The following is a 17,693-nucleotide window of genomic DNA, read 5'->3' on the forward strand; positions in this document are numbered from 1 at the left end:
CACATCTTCCTCAAATTTTTATACCAACAGAGACGTATTTCCAATATGTTGTGTGCTTGTCATTTCTTCAATTCAATGATCTAATTCAATCATATTTGTTAACTTTAGGGGGCCTTTTTTTGCTACCTGCAGTGGATGTTTATGAGTGTGGAAAACATGCATCTTATTCCTCCTTAAAAACCTTTGAATTGAGGTTTGATGAGGAAAGGTCCAACCTCAAACCTATGGATCTAAGATCCTAAATGTCATGACAGATCCAAGGGGTTTTCAACTGAGAGGATTTTAGATCTTTAAATTTCATATCATCATCGCAAAAAGGATCCCAAATTATTGAGGATTTGAGATAATCGATTTAATAGGTTAGTTGGAGTTCTCAGTTAGAGGCTAGTTCCTAACCGTAGCTTTGAAGAGCCATGTTTCATATCTCGTGGAAACTGCCACCAAGGTGAGTTGTTAATGTCTAACGGTGGGCAACTGGTGTTCGATGGGTAGTAAAGTACTCAATGATAGTGGGTGCCTAGTTTCTCATGGGTTAGACTTGGACTCTAACACTTCAAAAAATTAATGTTTTACATTGAAAATTGTGTGAATTTTTTTCAACGACTTATAAAATATGTTATTAAATAGATGGTTGTCCTAGTTCTTAACTTTTTGGGGTTTGGAGCTAAAATTGATAGGGGGCGGGTTGAGATTTTGTAATGGTATTAGAACCGGTTCAACATTTAGGGTTCCACACATGTGAATCCCAAACATTTAGTCTTTTTATTGAAGATTGTAGGGATCTTCAAAGGCTTATAAAATTGATTTCCAACCTTTTGGGATTGAAGCTGAAACTGATAGTAAGTAGGTTGGAAACTACTAGACTAAGAGTTTGAGCTTAAAAATAGGTCAGGTTGTTATATGAGCTCGTTATTAGACACTTGAGTTCGTGTTGGGTTGGCCACTTGACCTAAATGAGGAGGCTCAACATATATATTTGAAATTCATTTTTTTATTTTTTATTTTTTATTTTATTATATATATATATATATATATATATATATATATATATATATATATATATATATATATATATATTCATGGGTAATGATGCTAACAATTGGCTCACTAAACTCTTGTGCATTAGCCTTGGTGCATGCTAATGATTCCCTTAAAAAACTTTTCATGCATCGCTCATTAAAAACTCTTGACACCTCATCAAAAGATTTTGAGATCTTCACATAAAAATATGTTAAACATTCAACCAAGTGCTCGACACGTATAAAATTGACGGAGGCCCAACCTACGTGGGTCAAGCTTAAACCACTAACAAGAGCTATTACGGACTAACCTGAGTCAGATTTATCGAGAGCCTTAAGTCAACTCGAACCAACCGAATGTCGAAACTTTGTGGAGCGTCGAGCCGACTCGGTCCGACTGGATGCTCAGCGTTACTACTTACTAGTGTCCTTGCTGCAGACTAATCTGGTAGTCTCACAACCTCGTCCGGTCCTCTCGCAACCCTTGCTGCCCGCAGCCCAGTAGACGCCCTCTCACGCGCTCCCAGTGTAGCATGGGCGAAACCCTCCGCCTGCCCCCGTTTTGACTTGAGCTCGACATCTGGTGGTTCCGTCGTCGTCATCCTCGTCTGCGCGACGCTGAACCGGGAAATCCATCCTAGCGCCTGGCGTAGCAGGACTTCGAAGTCGAGAATAAGGGGCCTCCGTCTCCGGCGAACAGAAGCGAATGGCGGAGGCGATGACTCCTAGCGAAGCATCTTCACCGAGTGAGGCAAAGCCAGAGAAGCCAGGGCCCGTCTACGCATCAGGGCAAGCACAAGACCTGAGCCGAAGCGTCTTTCGCTCTACCACCTCTGCCATCCGCTCCGCTCTGACCAACGGGGAGTTCCCCACTCTTCATCTTCAATCGATTCAAGTATGATCCTTACCCACAAAATATGCGAATGCTATTGGTGTGCTTCGTCATCTTCTGTTCCATGAATAGTTAACTCGAAGAAAAGAAATAGATTGGAACCCTTCACGAAAATTTAGCGTTTGTGTCCAATTTCTATGCACCTTCGCACAATGACGCGACATCCCAAATCCTCCCATTTACCTGGTTAATTAGCTTCATATTAACATCCGTCTATTTGGGATGTAGATTGAAGGACTTCGTTGCTCACTTTGTTTGTGGATCATTTCAAGGATATTTCTTAGGCGACTCTTGGTTCATCTTCTTACGATTAACCTTGGAATGCATACTTAGTTCCTCTACTTCCTAGTCATTGCAATCATATAATTCGTATTCCTGCAGCGATTAGCATTGATCCCGAGTGCTGGGGCTTGGTCGTTGGTGATGTGTTAGAAATATACCATGTCTCTAACATGATTTTTGTAAGATCACCCATGACCGATGTCTGTAATTACCAGGCTCCCAGTTGGGGTGCATCTTTTAGTTTCAACGTTCATTAAGTTGTCGCGTGGTTGTGGCTAGGTTTCTCATTTTTCTGATGCTTGAGACCGACCATAAAATTGTTTCGGCTCTACCAGTTGCGTAAATCGCACTTTCTTCTGACATACGAGACTACCCATTTTTTGAATACCGTGTCATGCCTTGTTTATGCAATTATGTGGCGTATAGGCATAAGTTCTTTGATTACATCCATTTTTAAGGAAGGACCAATCCAAAGATAGCGAAGTTTTCGTACTCACTGATGTACTGCTGAAGTCTACAGCAGATGAGCGGTGACGTTCTGCTTAAATACGCAACTAGTGTTACGTGTCATCAGTGGATGATAGGAAACGGTGTGAACATATTTGTGACCGTAGAGGTCCCAGTTTGGTTCACTTCAGAGTTGCGATGCCTACTTTTCTTTTATTAGTTTGAAGGTAAAATGCACTCCAACTTTTTCTAACGTAAGAAGCCGCTGAAATGAACAAGTCCACAATTTATCATAGACAACCTGAAAAATTATATTTGCAGACCCATGCTAGGCTCCAAACCAGTGATTGGGCTCCAAACAGATTCATACAGACATACATTGACAACTTGAAAGTATGTGATATCAGTGTTGACATCTTAGTTGTCAAGGCGTCTAGGTGCTGCCTAGGTGCCAGCCAGGCCTGCCTGGCCTAAAAAGGAGTCCAATATATATCTGACTTTTAGTCTGTTACTAACACTTCAGTTCTTTGAGAGCTCTTCTAGATAAAATTAGTTGCCATAATCAAGAATTGCATTAAATCTGTAAATGAAGATGAAGAAATTTACCAATATTTAACAAACTTTTGCTCTGTTACTTGTGTATTGAATATTTGATGACCATGAATTGATAAGTATATGCATCAAAGAGGAATTTTACTACATAGTAATTTAGGTAATGTTTTATGCTTCATGTGTTGACTATCATCTACATAGCTCATATTGTTTCTTTGTAACTCTAACATCAGACTATGTTGAAGTGAAGTCTGCACGTATTTCTCTGATTACTAGACATGCATTAAACAAGAGAAACTGGTGGTCTTTTTGCCATTCACCTAGGTTTTAACATGGGTAAGAAGGCTAACATAGGTTCCACAAAATATGTTTTAGAGCACATAAGATATATACAGAAATTCATGGTTTTATAGAATATGTACTTAACGTATGGCTGAAACTTCCACGTGATGAGTTGATATAGAATATGTAATTAACGTACAACAAACTGTACTTAAAGAACAGAAATTATATAATAGAACTGCATATAATATAATTATATATGGTATAAGAGTGTATAATAAAATTACAAGACTTAATTTGAATGGAAGGTGACTTTTCATCTTCCCATGGACTAGGCGTGCTAGCGCCTAGTCCAACCTAGACGCACCTAGGCGTCAGCTTAACACCTGTTGCCTAAGTGATGGACTTAGGCGACGGGTGTGGACTCATGCCTAGGCGACGGCTAGGCATGGACTAGTCCATGCCTTAACAACTAAGGTTGACATGAAATATATGAATTGCTGTTTATAACAGAAGATGGATTTCTTGTCTTTTCCCATTTGCTTGCTACAGGATTCAATTCCGGAAGTGAAATCTTGGTACAAAGACTATGAAGATGCTATTGTTAGGAAAGTGAAAGGTAATTCTTCTGTTTATGTAACATTTTTTTCAGATTAGATTTCTATAGGCATGCTTTTTTGATTTCCTGAGTCCTTATTGAAACTTTGGAATTTTACTTAATTGTGTTTATAGAGGAGTTGATCAGTGCACGTGAACACCCATCTGCAGCTGCTGGAATTGCTATAGCAACAGGTCTCCTTCTCTTGCGAGGTATTAACCATAAATTTGTCTTACCACATGGAGATAAGTTTATTCTTACTATTATATTTTGTCTATTTCTCTATTTTAACCATGTTGCTCTATCCATAGGTCCAAGGAGGTTATTGTTTCGTCAGACATTTGGCCGTCTCCAAAGTGAAGAGGTAGGTAATCTTTTACATATTTTGCTGTACATTTCAAATGAAGCTTAAGATGTATGTTTGTGAAGATGCTGTAGTGTAGCTGTCGACACCAGTAGTCTAGTAAAGTAGTAATGTGATTGATTTTTCTCACGTGCAACCATAAAGGTTCGCTGACTGGAAAAAGCCCACAGGGATAAATGAGGTGTTTTTCTGTTCACTTCAAAGAGAGGAAGCAGATAAATTAGGGCAACTGTTTAATAATGTGTGCTTCTTTCTTCTTTTTCCATGACAAAGATAACTATGCTGTTAATGTGGAGGTCAGTCACTATAACTCCAATTTTAAATGAAAGATCGAGAAATACCTGCAAATGTTCCCTTGAATTACATCTGCAAGCTAATGGTACACACCCTTCTTGGGAAAGAAGCCAAGATACTTATATGATATTGAAATGTTGAACTAGACCTTTAATGAAAATTACTCATCGAATTTTAATCATTTTTTTTTTCAACTGGTAAAAAGTTGGAACTGATATATCCATATTAAAGTCACATTTTTGTTTTTGAAATTTGATTTGTATATTAAGACAAATCTTATGGTTAGTCTGATCACATTCTCTGTTACTTAGGATAGAAGCAGTGATTTCTTTCCTTAGTCAGTGATTTAATTGTTTGGTTCTTGAACTTGAAAAGATGCTCAAGATCAGAGACTTAGATGTAGTGCAGCAAAGCTACTATGCTCCAAAGCTTTGGGATTTCAGTCATAAGAAGTTTCAAGTTGTAAGTATTTCTGCAGGCACAATTCCTCAAAGTTGAGAGAAATGTGACTGAGCTTGGCCAGTCAATTGATCTTATAAAGAAAGAGAGTAAAAAGTTACGGGAGAGGGCTTCTTTTGCTCAAGAGGAAATGAACCGTGGTCATACTAAGCTCAAGTAACATAGCAAACCTTTGTGTTGTCTTAAAACATTCATTGCCTTACATGGTTTCCAACTACAAGTTTAAAGATTGAGTTAATTTCCAGGAATGCGGGACGTGAAATTCAAAGGCTTGCAGATTCTGTCTACAAAATGGAATCACAAGCTTTGGGTAAGCATTTTACTCATTTTCTTCTGTAAATTGAATGACTGGCTAGGAGATCCTTTCTGAGTGTTGAAGGACAGTAGTCTAAACATAAATTCTGATACAGATTTAGTGGATGGATTGCGGGAGGTGCCTGGTAGAGAGGCTTTACGGCTCCGAGCAGAGGCAAGTGATGTGTCTTTGGTCCTCTACTATTGCCTGGTTTTTGCTATTATATCTTACCTTTTATGTTTGCCTCTTTCGAATGAGTTGAATTACATCACGGAATAGTCAACTGACGAACTTGACGTTCTCATGTACGAGATAGTTTTACCCGCTGTTGTCTAAAGTAAAAGTTGGTCTCATTAAGATGCACATTCGATGTGGTTCTTATTGCTGGATGGTAAACAACTACAAGTCCTTGCTTTTGAGAATTTGCCTGGATCTGCACAAAGTCGACAGTGAAAATGTTGGGATTTCGATGTACATTATTTACAATAATATTTGTCTGCAGGTTGCTTCTATGGCGTCCCAATTGAAGCAGGAGAGGACTGCTCTTAACAAAAGAATTTTAAAAATCTCCGACTATGGAATAGCAGTATGAGACTGCAACTCTTCAGAAACTGCATCGTTCTCAGCTGCCTGCAGGCAATTAGGGCCAAGTTGTGCATCGAATGGCTTCATGGTGACGGGAGTTTTTTCAATAGTTATCATGAGCTTTGCAAGGCATATTTGTAGCTTGCAAGCTTACTATGTCAATGTTGGATTTTTCTTTCCGGGTGAAGGATACCATGACGATCTCATGTACCACCTGTTCGAGTTTGCTTCATGTTTCCACATCGATGGCCTGGCCTCGATTAACTACATAATAAAGAGAAGTGGCTTATGAAATTGACAAGACTTTTCTAAGTGCATACAAACTCATAACAGCGAACATTTGCGATCCTCTCTCTCTATCTCTCACGAGGGAATGCGTTGGTAATACCTACTTGTGGCCATGAAAAAAAGCCCTATTCTGATCGTTGCACCGAGAGCACCAGTCATAGTTGCACCGAGAGCACTAGTCAGAAGTTGGCTATTATGAACCTGGTAAACGATGACGAAACTGGGCAAGAATGGTGCAGAAACTTGCCTGGGAAAAGTTCTGCTTGTGTGGCCAGCGATCAGCAGCCTTTTGAAGTTTAAACGATCAACATCGTCATCCCACGTTGGACGCAGATTTCTTTTCTTGGTTGTAGTTGGTCCCGGAACGGAACACGAGCTATAACTTCCTTTCCAAGTCCCTTTTAGTTGAGTGTGGCTGGGTTGCCGATACTAGTTACTTCTCTGGAGATTTAACTCCAATCGGTTGCCAGATGACGGCTTCTCGATAGTGGGTGGCGGAAAATGTTCATCAAATGTGGGTCTCTGGTGTGGTGAGCAAGAGGCTTATGGCCCACTACCGTGAAAAGAGCCCAAGCTCCTCTCCAACCACTCCACACAGGCTGTATTGGTGTTCGTAATGGCAGCGTTCCACTTAGGGATGTCAATATATTAGATTTGAATCGGATATCCGACCGATTCGATCCGAAAAAATCAGATATGGATAAAAATTTAATATCCGATTAAGAAATCGGATCGGATTCGGATTTAATAAATGACATTCGATCGGATTCGGATTCGGATATGGATTCGGATCAGATTCAGTTTTAGACAAATATCCTCTATCTAATACTTGAAAAATGGCAAAATCCGGTTCAAAAATCGGATTCGGATCGGATTTCGGATTGTAAAATCGGATTTCGGATATGACTTTGCTTTATTCGAATTCGAATCCGAATCCGAATATATGACTATCCGAAAAAACAGATATGGTTGAAGATGTATCCGACCCGAATCTGATCCGTTGACATCCTTAGTTCCACCTGGCAGTGCTAAACAATCCGATACAGATACAGAGTTACCATTGATGTTTATGACATTGCTTTCAGCATCTTTGAAACCAATGTTTGCAACACTGCTTCTACGTTGCAGAGAGTTTCACGAAAGGATTGGCGCGTTTCAGCACACTTTGAGTGCAGCAAACATTCTGAGGCCTTCGGCAACACCTATAACAAAATGCAATAAACATAACAAAATAATATATCCGATGGCGGTTTGGGATCTGTACCACACTTTACACATGGGAAAGTGAATAGAATAAAGTGGAAAGAACGTTTAAGCATCAAGTCCTCTACTGCTCTACAGTCTGATGTCCTATGATATAGTCAAAGCGCGGCCTAACAGTCTGTCGTTCACGTACCTGTAGGTATCTGAGGTTGAAACTATACGTGCCTTCAGACGCTCGAGACAAAGTTTCATCTCATCAAAACTTCGTGAGCTTCTAAAATTTAAACAGATTCTTGTGAACTTTCAAGGCCAAGAAACAAGTTAATCGGTCCCAGTCCTGTATATATTTTTCTTCTTGGTATGAATTCCTGTTTCTGCTGCTGACTCTGAGGTCCAGACTGACACAGCTGCCCAAATCCTTCCAAGTATCCAGAAAATGAACGGCGAATTAAATTTTGATCAGACGGACATGATACCATCCAAGCCATCCGAATCCTAAATCCAATTTCATAAAATCTGAATTCCATCTTTCTAAATTCACATCCAAATTTGACTCTAAATTTTAGTTTAGAATGTAAGAGTATTGAACATTTTTAAAAATTAATCCAATCGAATATGATCAGATAAATCTAATTTTAAATTTAAATTTAAAAGGATTGACTTTACATTAGAGCTCTTTTTTTACTTTTCTTTATTTTCTATTTTTTTTAATTAATAGACCATTGATTATTTTTTTCTTTCCTTTTCCTCCATACAAACAGGTAGGTGGTAAATTTAATTCATTTTTATAAATAAATTAATTTTATAAATAAATTAATCAAACATCCAATATAAATCCGATATATTGACATCTATGTCCAACCGGAAAGGGCGGCGGCGACAACAAGAAGAAGGGACGGGAAATGCAACATCAGATGGAGCCGGCGGTAGCAGTAGTGAGATGGGCTGACAACAAAGAGATGGACCAACATCAGCATCGATACTTAACAATAAGTCAATCGAGAGGGTAAGAGAAAGATAGGGGCGTTGGAGTTGCGGGTTCGTGGAGTAGCGCCTTTACCATTGCAGATCCAGTTTGCACCTCCTCAAGCCAGTTTGAAGTCCAACAGTGTTGGAAAACAGAAAAGGCATGAAGCCATCAAGCAGGAAAGAGCCGAGGCCATCATGAGGAGCAGCATCTTTGATCCTTCTATTGATGAGGTGTCTGAGACGTTCCTGGTGTAGCTTCTCCGCCTCTCCTGGCGGCCTTCCTCGTTGCGTACTCGCGGCGATCACCAGCGCAGTCTCTTCCTCAAAATCGCTGCAACAAACCGGAGAGGTTCATGCACGGATCCTCGTCTTCGGCCTCCACCACCTGCCATTCTTCTCCGGCAAGCTTATTGTTAGTTATGCCAAACATGGGAACCCTCACCTCTCCCGGCTGGTTTTCAAGCAGGTCTCTCCAACCACCAATATATTTCTATGGAATTCCGTTATTCGAGCCTTTACCAACAACGGGTATTTCTCGGATGCTATCGACACTTGCTGCCAGATGCATAATTTGGGCCTTGTGCCGGACCGGTTTACGCTTCCCTCTCTCATAAATGCTTGTGCTGGCTTAATCGATTTGGAAACGGGCAAGAAGCTGCATGAGAGGGCGATCGCATTGGGTTTTGAATTCGATATTTATGTCGCCAACTCTCTTATTGATATGTATGCAAAATGTGGCAGTTTGAATGATGCTCATAAGTTGTTCGTTAAAATTCCGCAGCGTGATATCGTTTCATGGAATGCTCTCATCTCTGGCTACGCATCAAACAAACAGTGGGATGAGGCGTTGCTTCTCTACTATGAATTTAGATTGTCCAGGTTGGAGCCTGATTTGTTTACGGTGGGCAGCGTTTTGCTTGTTTGTGGTGGTGCAGGCGATCTGCTGGAGGGTCAACTGACGCATGGCATTGCTCATAAGATTGGAATCGAGCGGAACATTTCAGTAGGCAATGCTCTTCTCTCTATGTATGCCAAGTGCAACAGTCTGGACGATGTCTGCCGTGTTTTCTATGGGATGCCTCAAAGAGACATAGTTACTTGGAACACAATGATTAGCACATGCATCCAATTCGAATTGTTCCGTGAAGCTATTGAACATTTCCGGAGGATGATTTTAAGATTTAAACCAGATTTGTTGACTGTGACAACTGTCCTTCATGCATGTGGTCACCTAGAGGATTTGGAGCAGGGGAAATCTGTTCATGAGTACTTGGTGAGGAATGGGTATAAGCTTGATGCTACGTTGAGTAACGTTCTTATTACAATGTATGGAAGATGTGGATGCCTGAAGGCTTGTCAAGAAGTATTCGATCAACGGATGGAGCCGGATTTGGTCGCATGGAATGCTCTGACTAATGCGTGCATCCAATGTGGATATTACCGTGAGGGGATGCAGAATTTCAAGCGGATGAAAAGGATAGGAATGGAACCCGATTCTGTCACATTTGTCACACTCCTTCAAGTGTGTAGCAATTTCGTGGACTTGTTTTTGGCGAAGAGCGTGCACAGTTATATTATAAAAGCTGGGTTTGAAAATGATCTGCTTATTTCCAATTTGATCATCGATACATATGCAAAATGCGACAGTGTGCATGACGCGATGACAATGTTTGAGATCGCTAAGGTGAAGGATGTGATGTCTTGGAATGCAATCATATCGGGCAGCATTCAATGTGGGTCTTGCAACTTAGGCTTGACGATATTCAGAAAAATGAACACACGGGGGGTGTTAGCGGACAAGGTAACAATGCTTGGTATTTTGCCTGCTTTTTCTTTTTTGGGCTCCAAGAGACATGGTAAAGAGGTTCACGGTTTTATTTTCAAAGTTGGTCTTGATGGGAGTGTTCCAGTCAACAATGCCATGATTAACATGTACTCGAAGTGTGGGGATATGAAGTACTCTTTTCAAGTATTTGCTTCAATAAAAGAGAAAGATGTTGTGACTTGGACAACTATGATTTATGCATATGGAATGCATGGTTTTGGGAAGAAGGCTGTGGAAACTTTTACGAAGATGGAGGAGATCGGTGAGGAACCTGATAGTGTTGCATTTATTGCTGCAATGTACGCATGTAGCCATGCTGGTTTGGTAGATGAAGGTTTGAGATTGTTCAGTCGAATGCAAAAATGTTACCAGATAGAACCCAAGATGGAGCATTATGCATGTGTGGTTGATCTTCTATCTCGATCAGGGAAACAAGAAGAGGCGGAAAAATGGATATCTTCCATGCCCTTGGAGCCTGATGCAAGTGTTTGGGGTGCTTTGCTCAGCTCTTGCCGGAAGACTGGTGAAACTAAAATTGCTGAACGTGTCTCAGCAAAAATTTTGAACTCCAGTGATTCATATGATGCTGGGTACCTTGTTCTGGTTTCCAACATGTATGCTTCTAACAGAAAGTGGAATGAGGTTTCAAAAATCAGGAGAAGAATGCGAGCAAGGGGATGGAAAAAAATTCCAGGATATAGCTGGTTAGAGATAAAAAATAGAGTTTATGTTTTCGGAAATGGAGATAGACGTGGTGAACAGTCGGAGGAGCTTTACTGCTTATTAGAAAGACTAGGAAAAATGATGGCAAAGGATGGTTATATTGCTGACGAAAGATTTGTTCTACATGATGTTGAGGAAGATGAAAAGGTTGATATGCTATGTGGCCACAGTGAAAGGCTGGCAATAGCGTTTGCTATACTGAACACCACGCCAGGCACACCATTATTGATAATGAAGAACTTGCGTGTCTGTGGAGATTGCCACACCGTAACTAAATATATTTCAAAGATCTTCCAGCGGGAGTTGACGGTCAGAGATGCAAATCGTTTCCACTATTTCAAGCAGGGGACCTGCAGTTGTGATGATTACTGGTGATAGTCTTGGCTATTCATTACATGCAATGCATGATGGAGAGAAGTAGGGATCACGACAGAACTCTTTCTCAGGATGTAGGTTTGGGAAGGCTGGAAAGTAGCAAGAGGGAAAAGAAAGGAGTGAAGAACTGCCAAAACAGATAAAAGGATTAGGAAAAGCGGCCCAATGCCATTTCTGTTTCACACTCTTGGATGTCCATTTTAAAGCTTTCTGAAGACAAAGCGTCACTGAAGGTGGGAGAAGATGAATGGACCAACTCTAGCATCGGTCTTCACCCATTCTGGGATAAGCCAAATCTAAATCTTCTGCTAGATCTATTGTGTGGCCCCTGTTTCAGAGTGCTTTTTTGTCTTCAGTAGCATAACATGTTAAAAGAAACCGTAGGTAGAGGTTATTGATTCTCCATTTGCATGAGAGTGGACCATCCTGACACTTCATTTCAGGATCCACGCAAAGCGGTGATGTTGGTAGTGAGTCTACCTCTGCTATTGAATCTTCACGATTGAAGTCCCATAATAGTAGATCTATTCATGTTACCAGTGTAGGTGGCAATTCCTAAACAGCCATAGCTGTTCTCTTCATTGCTAGCTGCCAATGTTTTATTACCTTTTAACAATAGTGGCTTCCTCCATTTTTTGTGATCTCATAACTGTTAATTGTCAATAATTTTTGAAAACAATATTTGGCTTACTATAGCTCTTTAATTATTCATCATTCTGCTATTTTTGTATACAGTATGTACCTGCAGGAAGTTATGGTTTCTCGCTTTTTTCACTTCCAGTCTAACATTGACAGACACTAGGAGATCTGATGCAGACCTTCCCACCAGGAGGCTGAGAACCAGGGCCAGCACGGCCAAGCAAGGCCAAGAGAGTCAAGCGCCATCGGCGAGCATGTTGAAAAGCATAGATCAGCTAAGGGAGACTAACATAGAACTTGAAGTTGATGCAGCGGGTGGTGTGGGCGGAGCATCATCAGCGGAGCACGGGCAGCGGGCTGAAGACTTCAAGGCGGAGCAGGCACGGGAATTAGACCTAGATCCGGTTATAGCGAGTTCGAACCCTGAGTCTAGTCTTGACCCAGTCCACGCGTGGCAAGCCTAAGGCCGAACTTAGGCAAGTTATATGGCTGAACCCGTGAGGGAGTTATATGGCTGAACCCGTGAGGGAGAGGTCAAACTCACTAAACATTCGAGACGTCTCGCCTCGATCTCCTTTTATGCTTTTGCTTTATAGTTGAGTCGTTTCATTTCAGCAAGTGTCTCGGTTCACATGTTAAGAACCGGTTTTATTTCAAATACTTAAACTCTTTTGTAAGTCTTTTTTCATTATGCAATCAAGAATTAGAAGTTGAGTTTTTTCGTGTGAATTGGCTCTCGCATCTCTCTTTCCTTCATCGTCTTACCGCCGGTGATCGGAATCCAAAGGCTCCAACCCGTGGCTCTGGTTGAAGCAAAACAGGTTTGAAGACGTTCCTTGAGGCCATCTGAAATCCTCTTGGAGCACCTTCTTCCTACGCACAAATTCCCCGACTGAATCGCCATCTTCTCACGGTGCAACTTCTTCCTCCTCGGAAGGAGTTATAGGCTGGAGAAGATAATCGGGAAGGCTTGGAGGAGAGCGACTCGTGGCTCTAGTCGCCTAGTACCCAAGCGCACGACTCCGGCTACAAGAGAAGAGGTAGGTGCCGTTAATCTCCCGACTCCTTCCCTACTTGAGCAGAGCAGAGGACTAGTTGAAATCGTCCCTAGTAGGCCCCTTGATCTCTGCTAAAAACAGAGAGAAAGAGCACCGGAAAGGAGGATCGACGCTAGCTCTTAGAGGACTGATTTTCAAGTGAGAAACCGAGAGAGCTCGTCGGAATTCCGTTGGTAGACGGCCAATAGGATTTCAATGAAATTGACCGGTTAATCCCCTTGGAAACTCGTCCACGACAGCAGCAATCAATCCAGCATCGTACTTGAGTTGATGTTTGCTGTCGAGGAAGGAGATTTGTTCCCTGCTCGTCTTTCCCAAATCGTGCGCAATATCATGCACATAATAGCAGGAATAGAACAGCAAATTGAGAGGAAGTTTCAGATCAATTATGAACAAGGTCAAGGCAGTTTTCACTCTCTCGTTGGCTCAGTTAGGATTGCCCAGATTTTAGCTGCAATTTGTCGAAGTTTCAACCAATTCGGATGAGAATTGAGTGAGTTCTAACCAACGATCGGAAATCCATTTCTGCCACCGGAAATACTCAACGCTGCACTAACTCCGGCGAAACCCGATCGACGTCCAATCTTTTTCGCCGCACTAACTCCGGTGAAACCTGATTGGCATCCAATCTTTTTCGCCGATTCCAAGTTTGCCCATGGTCATTAATTGACTAATTGATTACTGGCTTATTTGGAAAGGGCAGTTTGGTAAACTCAAGGGGATAGCGGTAAAGAGTCCAAACCCGTGGGCGCTCACTCCTCTTCTTTCCCTTCGGCTTCCCTTCATTACATAACACTTTTCATTTTAAGGAGCTCCACACTTGGCCACCCATAAAGGTAAGTTAATTTCATCCCTCGCCAAGTGTCCTCTTCATCATTACACCCCAGCCACAACGGTTCACCCCCTTCACTCGCATCCTTCACCTCCTCTACCCGTTGGCCTCCCTTTCTTCTTGTAACCGTCCCTAAAGCCAACTCACCAGCCCAAGAGTCTTACCCTCTTAACTCGCCACTTGTCCAACTCTTGAATCCTCATCATTACCCCACCCCACTTTGAGTCATAACCCCATCTCCCTCCCGTGCATAACACCTATACCCTCTTGTATGACCCTTTGGCTCTCCCCAAACCAAAACCTGTACCATCTTAAGTGCTCCACTCCTCACGCCACCTTGCCTCTCATCATTAGCCTCACATTAACTCTCCACTCATTGACATTATCCAGCCCTCACGACAATTAAGCTTCTTTCCATCCAAGTCCCTTAGTTCCCTCCTTGGTGTAGCTCATCCTCATAACCGACCATACTAATTAAGAGCCACCTCTCATCATTAAGAGCCATCTCACCTAGCCTTAATTTCACTCTCTCTTATGACTAACCCTCCACCGTCATACGCCTGACCCTTAGTTTATCTCTAAGCCATAACCAAACCCTTAGCAATTAATTTCCATCTCCCGGCTCTATACAACCTAACCCAAATCGAGCCTACCTAATCCCACTCCGAGCTCACTCCTTGTTCCGGACTCGGTTTGACCCCTTGGAGTCCATTAGCTAGGTTCATCTCCAAGGATTGCACCTGATCAAGTTAGCATCTCTACTACAGCAAGTAAGACATCTTGCAGCCTCCCTCGCTGCAACCATCTCCCGACATCTTTCTAGGCGCCAAGGTGACCTCGGCCAGGTGGGCCAAGCCCCTGCCTCCATTCGGGTGCTCCTCCGTGACTTTGCTGTCTCTCTTGGCCGACCAAGGCCTGCAGCAGCCATACACCATCCATTTCTGTTGTCGTGATCCTCCATCACTCTCGGCAGTTCTTGCTAGAAGACCAGGCGGGTCTAACCTCCACTCCACCTCCTTGCTGTGATATCCAAGAGTGGCTGAGCCACTGGTTTTCTCTCAGATCCTATTACTGTTTAAGCTGACCTCTCATCGGCTAGGTAACTTCTAAACATCCTACAGAACGGGGTTATTGGGTGCATTTGCTTTCTAAGCCAGGCTCTAGCCATTTGCTACTGTCGGTAGTCCCTCCAAGGCACCTTACCAAAGACACGGCTGCGAGTAGCTAGACCACCAAAGGGAAAGGGCATGGTTTGGCCGTTTTTAGGGATTGTATGAATGGTTTGTGAATGAATGATGAGTGAGTTGTGAGAGTTAAATCTGTATCGCTCACGTTTGTACAAGCCTTAATCCCCTCAGTTTTGTAATAGGATTGAAGACTTGGGCCAGGGAAAACATACTTGTATCTTATACCCAGGGTACTATTAAGCCGGAGTTGCTGTCCGACGGGAAAAGTTTTGTAAATATAATTTGCTTAAATTTGGACTTTAGGCTCCCGTGAGTTGATCCTGAACTTGGGATCTAATCTCGGGCTTTGAAATCGCTAGCCGGGTCTAGGTTCCCACCAAGATCCTGGTTATGAATATGCTATAAGGTATCTCTTATTTAAAGCAAAAGTAAATTTGCTTGATTTTTGTTACCCTTGCTACTGTTCATTACAAATGATGGACGCACATTATGCTCTTATATATCTCATAATGTGGTTCAACTAAATGACGACCTTCTTTGTTCGTTTAGGTTCAATAGTTTATGTCTTCTGCCATGAATGCCAATAGCAGGGAGGGTGTGTTGGTTTTCATGCATAAATGTTATTAGAATTATTGCACTTACCTTTGTGGCTTGGTGGTTGTGGAGCGCCAAGTATGTTGGTAGATGTCGTCCCTTTGTTGGGCTGTGGAAAGTAAACATTATCCAAGAAAACCTATTTGGAAATATCAGGAAAATTAGAGGCAGGACAAAATGTATGAAGAATGATTGCCATTTGAAGCTACATAAAAAAATTAGTTTGTAATGCACATAGGGGATGGGGCAGCACTCGTAGAGAACTGGATTTCTGGTGAACCAAGTAGCTTACCTCTTATATTCAGTAAACCTTGATATTTTCTGGCGATTCTGTAGCTTATTATAGCTGATTCTTGAAAGAATGGTCTTCCTGCTTCAGAGATAAGTATTTACTTTCTCTTACCATCACCATATGCAGATATTCGTACAAGATAGTTTTACCCGCTGCTGTCTAAAGCAAAAGCTGACCTCATTAAGATACATATTCTATGTGGTTCTCATTGCTGGATGGAAACCATTACAAGTCCTTGTTTTTCAGAATTTGCCTGGATTTGCACCAAGTCAACACAGAGAAAGGATGGGATTTCATTGAGCATTACTCGCAAGAATATTTTTCTGCAGGTTGCTTCTATGGCATCCCAGTTGAAGCAGGAGAGGACTGCCCTAAACGAAAAAAATTATAAAATCTCCGACTATGGAATATCAGTATGAGATTGTAATTCACCACTCTTCAGAAACTGCATTGTTCTCAGCTGCCCACAGGCAATTAGGGCAAAGCTGTGCACTGAATGACTTGACGTAGATGGGAGTTTTTTCAATAGCTATCCTGAGCTTTGCAAGGCATATTTCTAGTTTGCAAGCTTACTATCAATACTTGATTTTTCTTTTCTGGTTTCATGTACCACCTGTTTGAGTTTGTTTCATGTTTCCAAATAGCTTAGCCTCGATTAACCACATAATAAAGGGAAGTGGCTATGAGATTGAGAAGACTCTCCTAACTGCATCCAAGCTCATAACAGCAAACATTTGTAACTCCCTCTCCCTCCCTCCCTCCATCCCTCTCTCTCTATCTTGCTCACACGAGTGAATGCGTCGACAATACCTACTTGTGGCCATGAAAAAAGGCCTTTCTGATAGTTGCACCAAGGTCTCCATCTGAAGATTTACTATTGTAAACCTAGAGACGATGACGAAACTGGGCAAGAATGGTGCAGAAACATGCCCAGGGAAAACTGCTTGTGTGGTCAGCTATCAGCAGCTCTTTGAAGTTTAAATGGTCAACACGAAAACGGGGACAAAACTGGGAAAGACGTGCAGAAACGTGCCAAGGAAAAGTTCTGCTTGTGTGGTCAGCTATCAGTAGTTCTTTAAAGTTTAAATGATCAACATCATGAATGGAAGACGATAACGAAACTGGGCAAGAATGGTGCAGAAACGTGCCCAGGAAAAGTTCTGCTCGTGTGGTCAGCTATCAGCAGCCCTTTGATCGTTGTTTACGTTGGACGCAGATGTAATTGTTGTTGCGTTGGCGTCATGATAGCCGCGGTAAACTTGCACCGGTGAGCATTACAACACACTTGTGAATTCAACAAACATTTTGAGGTCATTTTGACATGTCTCTCTCACAATCTTTAATACGAACTAAACTTTTGGGGTGTTACAATTTCATTTCTCATCCACAGTGTGGAATGCAAGTCCGAATGTTTAACAATTCTCTGATACCACTATAACAACTCAACCTACTCTCGAGTTTGGACCCTTGATCTGATAGATCTCAACCTGCCTCTTAAGAAATTCGATTTTAATCTCAAAAGGGTTATGAACTAAGACAAACAACTACTTTAACAATACTTTTTATAATTTTTTTTTTCCTCATAGTCTTCAATACCGATTTAAATTTTTGGAATGTTATAGATACATTTATAACATTG

The 17,693-nt window shown here is 41.7% G+C and overlaps 2 protein-coding genes across 10 annotated transcripts; both read left to right on the plus strand.

Annotated features, from left to right (window-relative positions):
- Positions 1-1,467: 1,467 nt before the first annotated feature.
- Positions 1,468-6,381, plus strand: LOC116246307 (RGS1-HXK1-interacting protein 1). The gene is made up of 8 exons (XM_031618128.2): positions 1,468-1,914; positions 4,027-4,093; positions 4,207-4,284; positions 4,384-4,436; positions 5,209-5,345; positions 5,435-5,499; positions 5,600-5,658; positions 5,987-6,381. Exons 1-8 carry the CDS (start codon positions 1,726-1,728, stop codon positions 6,074-6,076), a joined length of 738 nt encoding a protein of 245 aa, XP_031473988.1. The 5' UTR covers positions 1,468-1,725; the 3' UTR covers positions 6,077-6,381.
- Positions 6,382-8,439: 2,058 nt separating this feature from the next.
- On the plus strand, positions 8,440-16,241 carry LOC116264376 (pentatricopeptide repeat-containing protein At3g03580). Of its 9 annotated transcripts, none has more exons than XM_031644550.2 (2): positions 8,440-11,993; positions 16,181-16,241. In XM_031644550.2, exon 1 carries the CDS (start codon positions 8,756-8,758, stop codon positions 11,450-11,452), a length of 2,697 nt encoding a protein of 898 aa, XP_031500410.1. In that variant the 5' UTR covers positions 8,440-8,755; the 3' UTR covers positions 11,453-11,993; positions 16,181-16,241. The 9 variants fall into 9 exon arrangements, with proteins under 9 accessions (XP_031500410.1, XP_049937100.1, XP_031500402.1 ...); XM_050081143.1 differs by lacking the exon at positions 16,181-16,241 and adding an exon at positions 12,188-12,820; XM_031644542.2 differs by lacking the exon at positions 16,181-16,241 and adding an exon at positions 12,234-12,820.
- The last annotated feature ends 1,452 nt before the right edge of the window (positions 16,242-17,693 follow it).

This window comes from Nymphaea colorata, chromosome 1, assembly GCF_008831285.2.
Source record: "Nymphaea colorata isolate Beijing-Zhang1983 chromosome 1, ASM883128v2, whole genome shotgun sequence".
NCBI lineage: Eukaryota > Viridiplantae > Streptophyta > Magnoliopsida > Nymphaeales > Nymphaeaceae > Nymphaea > Nymphaea colorata.

Bases quoted from the DNA above. Each gene is read 5' to 3' on its own strand.
- LOC116246307 (XM_031618128.2), top strand. From the start codon at position 1,726: ATGGCGGAGGCGATGACTCCTAGCGAAGCATCTTCACCGAGTGAGGCA. The intron at 4,285-4,383 runs GTATTAACCATA...CTCTATCCATAG, and splicing joins AGGTCTCCTTCTCTTGCGAG to GTCCAAGGAGGTTATTGTTT. The intron at 5,659-5,986 runs GCAAGTGATGTG...ATTTGTCTGCAG, and splicing joins CTTTACGGCTCCGAGCAGAG to GTTGCTTCTATGGCGTCCCA.
- LOC116264376 (XM_031644550.2), top strand. From the start codon at position 8,756: ATGAGGTGTCTGAGACGTTCCTGGTGTAGCTTCTCCGCCTCTCCTGGC.